The sequence below is a fragment of the Ursus americanus genome, chromosome 10 (genome assembly GCF_024610735.1).
Source record: "Ursus americanus isolate L20-20 chromosome 10, mUrsAme1.1.p, whole genome shotgun sequence".
Classification (NCBI taxonomy): domain Eukaryota; kingdom Metazoa; phylum Chordata; class Mammalia; order Carnivora; family Ursidae; genus Ursus; species Ursus americanus.
Window position 1 is genome coordinate 59,591,851 of NC_142136.1, and position 15,034 is coordinate 59,606,884.

A 15,034-nucleotide genomic window follows, 5' to 3' on the forward strand; every position below is an offset into this window, starting at 1 on the left:
CATCAGTAAAAGAGCTTACTGCCGTGAATACTTAGGTACTTGGCCAACACCTAAGAGACATACACAACAAGCAAACAAAAGACCCCAGGAACAATAGAAGCCCTATTCCTCATCATCACTTTATTTCTCTTGTGCTGTTCCAGTCTCTGAGTACATCGGGCATAGTGCTGCATTAGGACGGCATACAAAAGCATCGGTTTCACCTCCCAATTCTGTTAACTGCTCCAGTGAAGACACACATGGATAATGGTCTTTTAACATATCTGGCAATTTAGAAGTCTTCTCTTGAATACGTCGAGAACGCCTAACTGGTGTCAGAAACTTTAGCTCTTTAAATGTAGTATCTGTGTGGTCAAACTGTATCTTCTTTTTTACACTGAAAAGACACAAAATTATTCCCAGAGTTAAAAAACATTAACATTTTTACTTTGTCCTTTTACACCATTTATCATCATATAGCTTGTAAGTTACAACCATGTGACTGCCTTTTACAAAAAGAGGTACTGAAAGCTCCTTGTGTTAGGAACTTATTCTTTTCTTTATTTGTTGTCACAGTTTGTACTCAGTAGATTCTTGAATATCTGTACAATTGGCTAACTGCTCAATTCCAAAACCCATTATCAATAACAAACAGACATTAAAGTAAAATGATGTCAAAGTTTTCTTTTACAAAATGGCAATATTTACGGTAAAAACAAAGCAAATACAGTATTTGTTTTTTAAAGATTTTATTTATTTATTTGAGAGAGAGAGATGGAGCTAGCATCAGAGGTAGTGAGAGAGAGCACGAGTGGGAAGGAGAGGCCGAAGCAGGCTCGCCGCTGAGTAGGGAGCCCGACGCGGGGCTCAATCCCAGGACCCCGGGATCATGACCTGAGCCAAAGGCAGACGCTTAACCGACTGAGCCCCCGAGGCGTCCCCAAATACAGTATGTATGTATGTATGTATTTATTTTCAAAGATTTTGTTTATTTGACAGAGAGAGACAGCCAGTGAGAGAGGGAACACAAGCAGGGGGCGTGGGAGAGGAAGAAGCAGGCTCCCAGCAGAGGAGCCTGATGTGGGGCTTGATCCCAGAACGCCGGGATCACGCCCTGAGCTGAAGGCAGATGCTTAACGACTGAGCCACCCAGGCGCCCCCCAAATACAGTATTTAAAAGGTGAAGTGTCCAGGGGTGCCTGGGTGGCTCAGGCAGTCGGTTAAGCATCCAACTCTTGATTTCGGCTCAGGTCATGATATCAGGGTTGTGAGATCAAGCCCCGCACAGGGCTCCACACTGGGTGTGGAACCTGCTTAAGATTCTCTCTCTTCCCCCCCTCTGCCCCTTCCCCCCAACTTGTGTGCCCCCTCTCTCACAAAAAAAATAAAAAATAAATAAAGATGAGTGTCCCAATGATATTTGTTTGAAACCTTTCTAATTGGAAGCTAAAGATATTTAGATGCCATATTTATTATTCCTAAACAGAAAAGCAAATCACAGCACATTACATTTTGAAAGTTTACCTTTGTAGGTACGGTGTGGTAGACACATTATATTTAATTAAGCAACTTCCCCTGGTTTCTGTACTGGGGGTTTTAACATCATTGGTTGGATCTTTTGCTTTGTCATCTTCCTCTTCTTGAAATACCACGTTTCTAGGTTTCTTCTCCATTTCCGGTCTTCCTGACTCTGGATTAACACCTGTATCTTCACTGTCGACTTCTTGGATACATTCCTTAGTTGCACAGGCCTCAGCATTTTCTCCTATAGAAATACATTCAGAGATTAAGCTGTTGGTCAAAGTTAAAGAGCCAAACCAGAAGACATTAAAGTTATTCATAGTTGGTCAGATTTTCAAAATAGAAGAACCAAACTGCCATCTCCTAACCATGACTTTTCCTAAGCCAATGCTGTGGACAACGACTAACAAATATTCACTATCACCTATGGGTTGGGATTATAGGTGTAGATATAAGAATGAAACCATCCCTGTCCTTTAAGTTCACATTCCATGGAAGAGACAAGCTCGAAAATAATTAAAATGAGAAAAATTCTATATAGCTGAGGCAAGAACAAAGGATTATGGGAACCCATAAAATGGAACCACCACCTTTGCTTGAGGGACAGGGAGAGGGCTAAGGAAAGCTTCACAAACGACATCTAGGCTGGGTCTTGAGAAACGAGTACTTGATAAGACCAAGGAAGACAATCTTGGTTATGAAGCTTAGAAGGAAATGACCTCTTAAGATAACATTAATGGGCCAGCATGCTTAGAATATAGAGTGAGGAGCAAGGTGGGAATGTGGGGAGGAGGCGATGAGTTCAGAAAGATAGAAAGGGCTGGATTATAATGAGCTTTACATGCAAGAAGTTGGGTTAAAAAAAAAAAAAAGAACTGGAGAAACAGAGATACAATCAGATTTTACCACTATAAAGGATGGTTTAGAATGGCGAGGAATGAAAAGGAATGACCTGTGATGATAAGAAGACAAACAAGGCTATGGTTGTCTCTAAGCAGGGTGGTAGAGAGGCAGGCATCAGTGAGAAGGAGGGGCCCAATTTACGAGTTATTTCTAAGTTAGGACTTAACAAATGAACGCATGTGCACGTCTGAATGAGTGTGCAGGTATATCGGGGGCATCTCTTCTAACAGTTCTTGCTTAGGCATCTTCGATGGCAGAGGAGTTTCTTTTCTTTTTGTTTTTGGGAGGAAGAGATGATGGTATGGGGAAGCAATGAGGGAAGACAATGAGTTCAAAATAAAACATGCTCAATGTGAAATACTTGAGACATCTTGATAAATCCAGCAAGCTGAAAAGACCTCTAGATTTGACTATTAGGCAATTATTAGAGATTTGTACCAAGAGATGTTTCAGTTATAGGATATATCTGAGTCTAGAAAATGTTTACATTTCATAATGTAAATGACAGCTAATGAATCTCTTCCCACATCTACTATCCTCAGCAAAGAGAATTCTTGAATGAGCTTCTCTAGACCATAGAACAGATGATAGAATGAAACAGATAAAATTTTAGAGATCATCTAATCAAACTGCCTCATTTTTAACACAGGGAATTAAGGCCTAGAGAGATAAGGTAACTTTCACAAACACTCAATGATAAACTTGGGTTTTGAACCAGACATCCTAATTAAAAATTTTTACATTACATAAGACCACTGAATCTCAGAGGTATGTCCACAGATGTAAGAGGAGAGAAACATCCTACAAATTTAAAAAGCTTAAAAAGATAAAAGAAAAATAATTCAAAGAAATCTAATAAAATCACAATTCACTTGAAGAAAAGTAAAAACTTACCATATTTCACTTTTTCTTGACCCTTCATTGTTAGAATGTCTGCAATTGCATGTCGCATCTCTTCGATAGGCTTAATTTTTTTTAATGAAGAAAATACAAGTTTTATATTCTCAGATATTAACTAGGTTGTTCAAGTCAAAATTATTTAAAACAGTGATTATTCTTCACACTTTAAAACAAGGCAGTGGTTCTTACATCATGTTTTTTTCTCAGAATACTTATTTTGACACGTGAATTTTTGAAAATGACTCTTTCCAATTTATAGCATAAAAATGAACAGAAGGGGTAGAATTATCAGATTAAAAATTTCCCCACAATTTTTCTTAAGCCTCTGGTAACTCTTAACTGCTTGTCTGATATAAACAAAATTAATGGATAAGTAGCAAACTAACATTAATATCTATTAAAGAGCTGATAATATAAATGTACAGTGAATTTAATATAAAGTTTACTCCTTTTCTCCTACATTCAAGTCCACGGTTACATATTTTTTTCACATGCTATTAAGTGCATCTCTGAATAGCTCAAGGTTTACCAACCTAACGTTTCCTTCATTCAAATTCAACAGTTTACCAAGTGTCCATTATATGCCAGGACATATAAGTACCTACTGTGTTTCTTTGTACTACCATGATTGCTAATGCAACATACTTGAGATAGTATATAAAAGGGAAGTTCTGGCTCATATTCTTAGTTCTAGAACGTAGTCCTGAACTACTCACTCATCCTGCTTTCAATTTTCTTGGCTAATTTTAACTTGTTTTCTACTTTCTGCTCCAGTGTCACAGCTCTCTCTTTACACCCTGCTCTCTCTTTACACCCTGCTTTCTATGTGAGCCCTTGTCTCCAGTTATGGATGCTAGCTATTCTGCCCTAAGCTGCCTTAAGTAATGTCCCTTCCGGTTCAATGTAGTGGGAACCTCACACCTCCTTCCAGGTCGGATTCTGTCAAATACAATTACCCTTCAGCAAAGTGTTGTTACACATAATAGCCTTTGAGAGAGTATCTGCTGAACATTTGATTTATGATTCAAGTGCAAGGTCGAGTAGCATCTGTTGGCTTTGCTGTGACTAACGTGAGTAGACCTTTCTTAAAGAAAGGTTAAAGAAAAGAATGTTTTAAAACTCTCTCTGTAAATAATCTTCAAAATGCATTTTTGGGAAACTTGGTTAAAAGGAAATGCATTTTAGAAACATTTGACCATAAAAACAAAAAACCCAGCCGAACTGAAAAACCTAGAGATACAATTTATTCTATACTCAGAGCCTTTTATAGGAAGAGGGGAGAGGTGTGGTATCAAAGCACTATGGCACTAATATGTTAGGGAAACTAGTTTACTGCCATTTTCTATGTGTGGGCAGGACCAAACATACGGCATAAAAATGTGAGAACATTTAAGAAATGCTCAAGTGAAAGACTTCTTTCACAAAGCCACAGGACCTGCTAACATTTTAAAAGTTAATTTAATTCTACTTGTTTTATATTCATTAAATAAATTTTAATATTAAAAATTCAATTTCCCAGATTTCTTAACTAGGAAATGTGCAAAATGACGTTATGCTAAAATATTTCTCACAGCAAGTTTCTTTAATGTACATTTCAGTGTATATCCATCTTCTAAGGTCTGATTATCACTAGCTCATGAGCAAGTTTTAGAAGGCTGAGAAACAGCTTTTATGGTATATGATTGTTGTGGCCTTTAAACATTCATTACTACTACATACGTAACCACAATTTTATCAGGTTATGTTGTGATGTGCTTCAAAATAACTCTGAATCCTTTACACTGTATTAGTAAAGATCAGTAAGTTTTAATCGTACCTGAGCCCCTGCCAGGATAGCTTTCTCATAGATTGTGATAATATTTTCAATAGGACTTGTGAGTGGTTCAATACGTGCAAGGCATATCCAATATTTAACAAGTTTTTTGGCATCTGGAATATTTTTAATCAGGTCATTCAGTATCACCAATATTTCTTCTTTTGGGCACCCCTAAAATAGCAAGAAGTGAAGTGAGTGATATCCTTTAGCCTCTAAACGATGAACAATTAAGGAAGTGTACTATAATCAAGATCAATGATGAGAGAAAAAGTTGATAGAAAATTATTCATAAAAATATTCAGTGTTCTCTTCCTTACTCCAAACTCATTCTGAATGGCTAGCAAGAAGCCATGGGTACAAAGCATGGAAACAATGAAATACTAGTTGAGAAAAATATTAGTCAAAAATGACTGTCACTTCACTTGGTCATGATGATTATCCTTTTATATATATTATGCGATTCAATACTTGATTTAGAATTTTTGCAACTACCAAATGTTTATAAGGGGGAATAGCTTGCAGGTTTTTAAAAACAGTCTTTGTCAGGTCTTGATATTAGGGTTAAAATGAATGTGTAATGGTTGATATAAGTAAGAGCTAGGGTAGGGCAGAGAACGTCCACAGTATCAGTGACAAACCCCAGCTGAGCAGAAGTAAGAATATAATCAGGGAAACTCCAATCCTAATTTTCACTGGTCTTCAAAATCCCAGAAAGCTTAAAGACACTCATGAAGACCAGATTAAGGTCTGAAATCATACTCCACATAGTCAGTCTTGCTATGGATCTTAGACGGCATGGGTGATCAAATCAAGATTAAAAAGTAGTCAGAAAATAAAGGAAATATTCTGGAGTTATTATACTCTGTAGGACTTTGGTCCAAATAGTGAAATGCTACAATAAGTTTAAGACCATGATGATGTTTGTTTCGATTAATGGAATTTTGTTTGCAAATATTTTAGTTAACTTGAATTTAATCTGAGGTAATGACTCACTAATATATGTTGTTAGTCTTCAGTAATATATGTAATGAGTAGAAAAAAATAATGTGTGAATATGCTGAAGGAATGTAAAAAATAGAAGTATCAGAGTGAATATCCACCCCAGCCCATTCTATATACACATCTTAAAGGAATACAATATTTATAAGTAAAAAAAGAAATTCAAGTAAAAAACCTAATTATCCCTTTGATATATTTATATGACCTCAAAGCAAATGCCGTCCATTACAGGCTAAAGAGAATCTCACAATTAACATTAAGTCTACATAACATCACTAACACATTACGTGGTCAAAAGAATGACAAGGTAATTTAGTAAGAGAATATTTATAAGAGAATTTACAAACTATAAAGTACTGCACAAATATAAGGACCGTACCTCATTAATCAGGTTGAGGCATTCAGAAAATGTCTTGTTTACTTTTTCAGTAAATAATCTTTGCTCGTCTTCCTCTACCATGGTTGTCCAAAAGGACCCGACTGAGTTTTCGTTTTGCCCTCCAGGCTCAGGCTGGGTAACCACTGAGCCGGGAGGTCTTTTCAGCACTTTTCTTTTGCCAGCTTTCCACTCACTCAGACGAGCTCTAGAGTTAGAAGCAGGATATAAGCATTACTGTGATACTGATGACAGAATTCCGTCCGACAGAGAAGTTAAAAAATAACTCAGGTCTTTAAGTAGTTCCACACCCGTGGCCCACACGTAGGTTCACAGGTTCGAAGAAAAAGAAATACTGAACATATCAATGTTCGTTACATGCACCAGCACCCCAAGATTGTGTTTTTAAATGGAGAGGTTATACGATATTTCCCGATTGTATTAAGCACTGTGACTCAGATTACATTACAACGACCTAATGAAACATACTCAAGCATAATAACTTAGGTCTCACTGTTCCACAGCATCAGTTGGGTTCAGTTGGTCTGAATACGACAGACAAGGATCCCCACACACACACAAATGCTAACACACTCAGGGAGATGCTAAGCCAAATTCACAAGTGGTATTCTACCGAAAATTAAGCCCCCAAAATTACATCTACTTACTTTCTCTCTTCTGCTGTTTCTTTGGGCTGAGCTGATCTATCAATAGTTGTTTTTGCTATAGTGTGTCTGCGAGGGTCACTGCTTTTTGATTTCTCTATCAGTCTGGTGTTAGAAGGCGCAGCAGGCCTGGCTACAATTTCAGAGGTCAGGCTTCTCGACAGTGTCTTCTTTCTCGCTCCATCCTGAGAACTGGTTTTGGCACTAGAGGAAACCGCGTTTGATTGCAGTAATTCTTTCTCCCGAGGTCCTTTCCGGATTGTAACATTGGCCGTGGTTCTCCCGATGCCTTGTTTCACAGCGCCCTGAGCACTGTTGCGGTGGCTTCTGATAGGAGGCCGTACCAGCTGTCTGTCCTGAGATGCGGTGCCCCCAAGTCTAGTGGTGGTCACCACGTTTGGGGCTCTATCACTTCTCACTGTCGCACTGCGGGTGTCTGCGGGCGGAGGCTCTGGGGCTTTAGGGACAGCAGCTGACGGTTTCTTCGTTGTTGCAGAACGCTCATCTCTGACTGGTAGGGGCTTTCTAAATGAATTAATCTTAGACTGAACAATCTGGCCACGGTAGGACCCAAGCACAAGCTTCTTGGACGTGTTAGCATCTTGCTTTGGTTTTTCTGTGGATATTTGTTTCTTTTTATTGTTGTTTTTAAGATGAAACACTTGGCTTAATGTCATGTGTTGACTTGGAGGGTCATCTTTAATTGGTACGGACTGTCCCATTTGATTATTATCCTCAAAATTATGTGTGTCGATTGCTACTGTTGAATTGGTTGATTCATTAGAAGGTCTTAAAGGAATACAATTTTTTCCCATTGTTATATGATTTTTGTTCCCAGGAGGTCTACTGACATTTTCTTTACCAGCCTAAAAGAGTGATTTAAGACAAATCAGTATTTCAGAACTCATTTCTGTAAGAGTTTAGGTAGGGAAAAGGGGGGTGGGGAAAGGGACAGTTTAGAAGGGCTATGTCCGTATCTTACCATTTTTGCTTTAAATTTCAGAACTTTTGTCTCTTCGCGGACCTGGCCCTCAGAATTCATCACTTTCTGGTCTCTACTACTTTAAAAAATAAAAAATGAAAAAAAAGTTTAACCATGTATCAAGGAAGTTTTCTCTTTGCGGGGAGGAATGGGAGAATATTCACAATCATCTGACTTTGTAATTTTAAATTGAGGCAAGAATGGAGCTGAGAGTTATTTGTCCTTTTTCTTTATTATAGGGTGACTGAACAGTGTAAACAAGATAGCTGAGGAATTTAGAGATATTTTCTTAAAAATCTTAACACCCTCCCCACATAGAATATGTAAACACTTGCTAATCTCATTCCAAACCATTCTTCCTAGTCACTCAAACAAGTCCTCAAAATCTTTATTAAGCAACATTTTTTTGGGTTAGTTTTAAGTACTCAGTAAAGGACTTATATCAAAAAAAATTTAAATATAGCCCCTCTTCAAATAAATGGTTTGGGGAAATCTGGATAACCACAAGCAAAAGAATGAAACTGGACTAATTTCTTACACCATACACAAAAGTAAACTCAAAATGCATTAAAACCTAAATATAAGACCTGAAACCATAAAACTCCTAAAAGGAAACAGAGGCAGTCAACTCCTGGCCATCAGCCATTCTTCTTTCTTTCAACACTTTCTTCACATGCTACTGACCACCAGCTCTTCTCCTTTTCCTCCTACCTTTGTGGTCCACTTCTATTAAGTCTGTCTCTCTTCTTCCTAACCTCTGAACTAGGGCTCAAAGCTGCATTTCCGTTTTAAATTTTGGGGGGCACCTGGGTGGCTCAGTTGGTTAAGCATCTGCCTTCAGCTCAGGTCATGATCCCAGGGTCTTGGGATCGAGCCCCCATGTCAGGCTCCCTGCTCAGTGGGGAGTCTGCTTCTCACTCTGCCCCACCCCCCAACCCCCCCAGCTTATGCTCTCTCTCTTGCTCACTCTCTCTCTCAAATAAATAAATAAAATCTCTAAAAAAATAAATAAATTTTTAATTTTTCTTCTGCCTTTTTATTTTAGTTTTATACTTCTCAGGGTCTCCTCCTTGTCTGTCTGTGCTAACAGAATCCTAGTACTTAGTCTTACAATCGCTGACCTTTTTAACTGCTAGGTAAAAAAAATTTCAGGATAAGGAGAATCCACCTTATTCACCTGTCCAGGATAGAGAGTTATATGAAAATAAGTTCTGTCTTGTTATGATAAAACTGCCCTCACAAGGTTCCTAAGCATAGGCACCTTAAAATACCCACACTAGAGACTGTAAAATAGAAGGATATAATCTTGAAAAGCTGCAACTCTGATTGTTTATTTAACAATTTCTTGCTCAAGTAACAATATTTAAGTTGACATGTGTTTTCTGAAAGGAATAAATATAGTACTTGTGAGATTTCTTGGTAAAGCCAGAAGAATTTCAGAATTTTCTTTTCTTCCCATTGTGTATAAGAGTATTATAAATCTTCTCAAACTCAATACACGAGAAACAAATAAACAAATCATAAAATGGGCAGAAGATATGAACAGACACTTTTCCAATGATGACATACAAATGGCTAACAGACACATGAAAAAATGTTCAAAATCATTAGCCATCAGGGAAATTCAAATCAAAACCACACTAAGATACCACCTTACGCCAGTTAGAATGGCAAAAATTGACAAGGCAAGAAACAACAATTGCTGGAGAGGATGTGGAAAAAGGGGATCCCTCTTACACTGTTGGTGGGAATGCAAATTGGTACAGCCACTCTGGAAAACAGTGTGGAAGTCCCTTAAAAAGTTAAAAATTGAGCTACCCTATGATCCAGCCATTGCACTACTGGGTATTTACCCCAAAGATACAGACGTAGTGAAGGGAAGGGCCATATGCACCCCAATGTTCATAGCAGCATTGTCCACAATAGCTAAATCGTGGAAGGAACCGAGATGCCCTTCAACAGATGACTGGATTAAGAAGTTGTGGTCCATATATACAATGGAATATTACTCAGCTATCAGAAAGAACGAGTTCTCAACATTTGCTGCAACATGGACGGCACTGGAGGAGATAATGCTAAATGAAATAAGTCAAGCAGAGAAAGACAATTATCATACGATTTCTCTCATCTATGGAACATAAGAACTGGGAAGATCGGTAGGGGAAGAAAGGGATAAAGAAAGGGGGGGTAATCAGAAGGGGGAATGAAGCATGAGAGACTATGGACTATGAGAAACAAACTGAGGGCCTCAGAGGGGAGGCGGGTGGGGGAATGGAATAGGCTGGTGATGGGTAGTAAGGAGGGCACGTATTGCATGGTGCACTGGGTGTTATACGCAACTAATGAATCATCGAACTTTGCATCAGAAACCAGGGATGTACTGTATGGTGACTAACATAATATAATAAAAAAACATCACAATTAAAAAAAAAAAGAGTATTATAAATCCCATGGCCCAGTTGAATTCCTTGTTTAAATAAGTAGTTGAGAGTCATTCTCTTTACTCACTCTCTAGTAATCTTATCCCACCTCAAAGTTTTAAATAAATACCATCTACAAACCGATAATTCCCAAGTTTAAATCTCTGGTCCCAATCTCAACCCAGCCCTTTAGACATGTAACTATTTGGCATTTCCACTTGGATGTCCTGTTGGTACCTCGAACTTAGCATGCCCAAATCAAAGCTCCTGATTCTCCCATGCCTCCCTCAGTCTTCCCCATCTCAATATATGGTATCACTATTCTCTCAATTATACAAATTAAAAATCTGGGATCATCTTTCTGTTTTAAATGAAAAAATGTGGGATTTGTAAAAGAAAATGCAAAGCATTTAAAGTAACCTATTAATGTAAAGTTAAAAAGAATTTTTAAAATTTGGAAATAATGCCAAACTTACATAAAGTTGCAAAATTATATATAGTTCAAAGAATATTCATATACTGTTTACACAGATCTGCACAGTGTTAACCTTTTATTCCATTTGCATTATCACTTGCATTGTTTCTGAACATGTGTATGTGTGGAGCACGTGCAATTTTTTCTACCTGAATCTCTGAAGTCAAGATATATACACGATTACCTTTAAACCCTAAATGCTTCTGTGTTTATTTCCTAAAAATAGTGACTTTCTCTTACATAACCATAGTAGTTATCAAACCTCTAAATTCAACTTGATATGCCCCTTAATTTACTGTTTATGTTCTAGTTGAAAACCAACCTAATAATGTCTTGTCTAACATTTCCCCCTCCACAGTAGGATATAGTATTAACGGTCAGGTATTGGATTGAGTGGTAGCTCTTCATCTGGAACATTCAGGGTCATTCTTTCTTTCATGTCCCATCCATACCTAATCCATCACCAAGTCTATCATCTCTGCCTCCTAACTATAAGCACCATCTGACCACTTGCAACCACGAGGAAGGGTATGAAGCATTTACAAAGACAAAACACAGCAATAACTGTGTGGAGAAACTACAGAAACCAGGAGTAAGAGTAACTCAAGAACCAGTGCTCTGTGTGTAAAGCCACTCAGAGAGCATGAAATACTAGCTACTGCTTATTGGGCTCTCTCTATATACCAGGCATAACACGATGCATTCATTATCTCATCTGATCCCCAAGAAACACACATTATTATCCCATTTCAATATAAGTAAATGGACTCAAAGAAGCCATGTAACTCCCTTGAGGTTACACAGTTGTAGTGGCAGACTTAGAGAGTCCAGCCCTTATCACTCGAAAGCCAATGCTCTTAGAAAGCCAGAAAGAGGGGCGCCTGGGTGGCACAGCGGTTGAGCGTCTGCCTTCGGCTCAGGGCGTGATCCCGGCGTTATGGGATCGAGCCCCACATCAGGCTCCTCCGCTGTGAGCCTGCTTCTTCCTCTCCCACTCCCCCTGCTTGTGTTCCCTCTCTAGCAGGCTGTCTCTATCCTGTCGAATAAATAAATAAAATCTTTAAAAAAAAAAAAGAAAGAAAGCCAGAAAAAGCCTAAAGGATGTTACTAACAGTTATTTCTAGAGGGGGCATTTGATCTTCTGCCTTATATACTTTCATGGGGCTTTGTTTCAGCCACAACCATGTACTATTTTTAAAGTTTTAACAGGGGCGCCTGGGTGGCTCAGTCATTAAGCGTCTGCCTTCGGCTCAGGGCGTGATCCTGGCGTTATGGCATTGAGCCCCACATCAGGCTCTTCCGCTACGAGCCTGCTTCTTCCTCTCCCACTCCCCCTGCTTGTGTTCCCTCTCTCGCTGGCTGTCTCTATCACTGTCAAATAAATAAATAAAATCTTTAAAAAAATAAAAATAAAAAATAAAGTTTTAACAAAATAACACCAAGATATTCCTATGGAGGGTTGAGACTAAAACAAATGATCTCTAAACATTTAGGGAGGGCCACCTCCTGAAGAATAACCATCCATGCCTCACCCCCTCTCTCCCTCTCTCTCTCTCTCACACACACACACAGTAAAAACCTTGCTAAATTAAGACTGACCTTTGTAGCACTGCATAAACCATAAGTCAATATTTTGATATATACAAACACTTTGCTTTAAAATTAATTATTTCATCTTAGAGTGTGATTTAATTTACACAGGAAACAATGCTGAGCTATCCAAGAAGGTATAGTTACTGAGCACTTGAAATGTGGCTAGTCCAAATTGATGTGTGAAAGTGTAAAATACATACCAAGATTTTGAAAACTCAGTACCAAAAAAGGATGTAAAATATCTCAATAACTTTTAAGAATTACATGTTGAAATTATAACATGGGATATATGGATTAAATGTTATTACAATTCATCTTTTAAAAAGTCTTTTCAGGGGGCACCTGGGTGGCTCAGTCGGTTAAGCTCAGGTCATTATCTCAGGGTCCTGCGATTGAGCCCCACCACAGGCCCTGAGCTCAGCAGGGAGTCTGCATGTCCCTCTCCCTCTGCCCATCCCCCTGCTCATGCTCTTTCTCTCAAATAAATAAATAATATATTTAAAAATATATATAAATAATTACATCAAAAACTAATGATGTACTATATGTTCGCTAATTGAACATAATAAAAAATATATGTATATATGTATGTGAGTGTATATATATGTATATACATATAAATAAAAAGACTTCTCAAATGTGGCTGCTAGAAATTTTTTTTAAAGATTTATTTATTTAAGAGATAGAAAGAGCCAGCTGGGGGAAGGGCACAGGGAGAGGAAGACAAGCAGATGCCGCCTTGAGAGGGGAGCTGGAAGTGGGGATCAATCCCAGGACCCTGAGATCCGACCTGAGCCAAAATCAAGAGTGGGTTGCTTAACCCACTGAGCCACCCAGACACCCTGAAAATTTTAAATTACAGTACAATTGTGGCTCCCATTACATTTTTATTAGACAGTTCTGATATAATTCGACAGATCTGAAATGAGAAAATTTGACCTCACCTGGGTATGTGATTTTCCTGCTTGTATGCAAAAAAAGTTTTTCTTTTTAAGATATGTTCCTTCAGTTTTTGTCTTCTTTGCTCTAAACAACAAAAAAGCAACAAGTCAACATTTGTTACAACAATAACAGCAAATAAATATTCATTAAATGAACATCGTACTTCGAAAAATGTTCTACTAGAGATCAGATCTGATATACAACAGAAAATTTCCCAATTCAGTATTGCCTTTGAAAAATAGTCCCATTTTTAAGAGATCATTACCATAAAAGGTCCCCACAATCACTGCACAAGAATCACATTCTCTCTTGTCTGAAAGTGAAAAATCTGGAGAACATCATTTTCAGCATACGGTTACTGAAAGCCAAGCTTTAAGAAACTAAATAGCAGAGTCGAGACACTAGACTCCAAGTTCTAATTTACCAGAACTGGGTCGGGTGTGAGTTTCTTCCATTGCATTTCCATGTCCAGGACAAAGAAATAATATTTCTGAAGACCCAGCCAACCCTGAATTTACGTAAAGTCGATTGTGTTAAATTTGAAGCATCAGAGACAACCCCACCTCTCCCAAAAATTCGCTCTCCACTCAGGAGGCGGGAGCGCCCTGCGCAAGCGCAGTCGGCACTCGAACGGGGCGCGGCCCCGCCCCCCGCAGGTCCCGAGTCCCCAACCCCGCGGGGCGGGCAGGAGTGCCGCGCACCCTCCCTCGCTAAACGGACTCCACCGCAGGCGTGTCTCCGCCACCCGTGAGTCACGCCCGGCCAGTAACGACCGCACGTGAGGCACTCAGCCCCGCACACTAACACCACGGACCGGGCGCCGCTCTGGTTGTCTATTTCGCTAATGCAGAGGATGTGGCTGAGAGAAGCCGAGCGATCTGCCCAGGGATCTCACCCAGCTGGTCAGGGCTGAAGCTGGTCGGCGGACTCGAGGCCCTGGTCGATGAGTCCGAGCCACCCCCTCCCCCACGGTCGCCCCCCGTCCCCTCGAGCAAACGAGGCGCCCGCGGGTCGCGCCGCTCCCGCCACCGCGGCCCTCACCTCTGAACGCGGGCTGAGTCCTCTGGCTCGGGGGCAGCTGCAGGTCCTGGGGCACGGCTGGGGTGCTCATGGCTGCTACCGGAGGGGGATGCCTCTCGTCTCTGACAGTGAGGGACTGCGCAAGCCAAGGCCGCGGCACACTGAACACGCCGCCCGCTGGGCTGTAGAAGGCGCGGCGTGAATTGAATGAGCCAATGGGCGCCGAGGGGCGGAGCCTGGGCTTCGGGGGAGGGTTGTGCGTCTGCCAGTTTCAGTTAGGGCGGCTCAGCTGAGTCCCCAGGCTGGCCAACCTGGTCAGCTGGTTCAATGTTGGGCTTGCGACCTGGGGGGAGTGGGCCTGCCAAGTCCCTGCTGTGTGGCAGATAGGACTAGTCTTTGGACCCTCACAGTGAGTAGAGGAAGGCAGACTAGAAAAGTGCCGT

The 15,034-nt window shown here is 39.9% G+C and overlaps 1 protein-coding gene across 4 annotated transcripts; it reads right to left on the bottom strand.

Annotated features, from left to right (window-relative positions):
- Positions 1–14,766, bottom strand: CKAP2 (cytoskeleton associated protein 2). 4 transcript variants are annotated; one of them, XM_087865165.1, is made up of 10 exons: positions 14,613–14,763; positions 13,837–13,884; positions 13,574–13,655; positions 8,142–8,220; positions 7,163–8,025; positions 6,498–6,702; positions 5,120–5,290; positions 3,298–3,367; positions 1,504–1,744; positions 1–376 (listed from the first exon to the last, which is right to left on the bottom strand). In XM_087865165.1, exons 1-10 carry the CDS (start codon positions 14,680–14,682, stop codon positions 121–123), a joined length of 2,085 nt encoding a protein of 694 aa, XP_087721291.1. In that variant the 5' UTR covers positions 14,683–14,763; the 3' UTR covers positions 1–120. The 4 variants fall into 4 exon arrangements, with proteins under 4 accessions (XP_087721291.1, XP_045652850.2, XP_045652849.2 ...); XM_045796894.2 differs by lacking the exon at positions 13,837–13,884 and having other exon boundaries at positions 8,142–8,217; positions 14,613–14,766; XM_045796893.2 differs by lacking the exon at positions 13,837–13,884 and having other exon boundaries at positions 14,613–14,766.
- Positions 14,767–15,034: the final 268 nt, after the last annotated feature.

Excerpts from the sequence above, each read along its gene's own strand:
- CKAP2 (XM_087865165.1), bottom strand. The coding sequence starts at position 14,682 with ATGAGCACCCCAGCCGTGCCCCAGGACCTGCAGCTGCCCCCGAGCCAG. Across the intron at positions 8,026-8,141 it reads TGAAATTTAAAGCAAAAATG|GCTGGTAAAGAAAATGTCAG; the intron begins GTAAGATACGGA and ends TCACTCTTTTAG. Across the intron at positions 3,368-5,119 it reads CTATCCTGGCAGGGGCTCAG|CCTATCGAAGAGATGCGACA; the intron begins GTACGATTAAAA and ends AAAAAAATTAAG.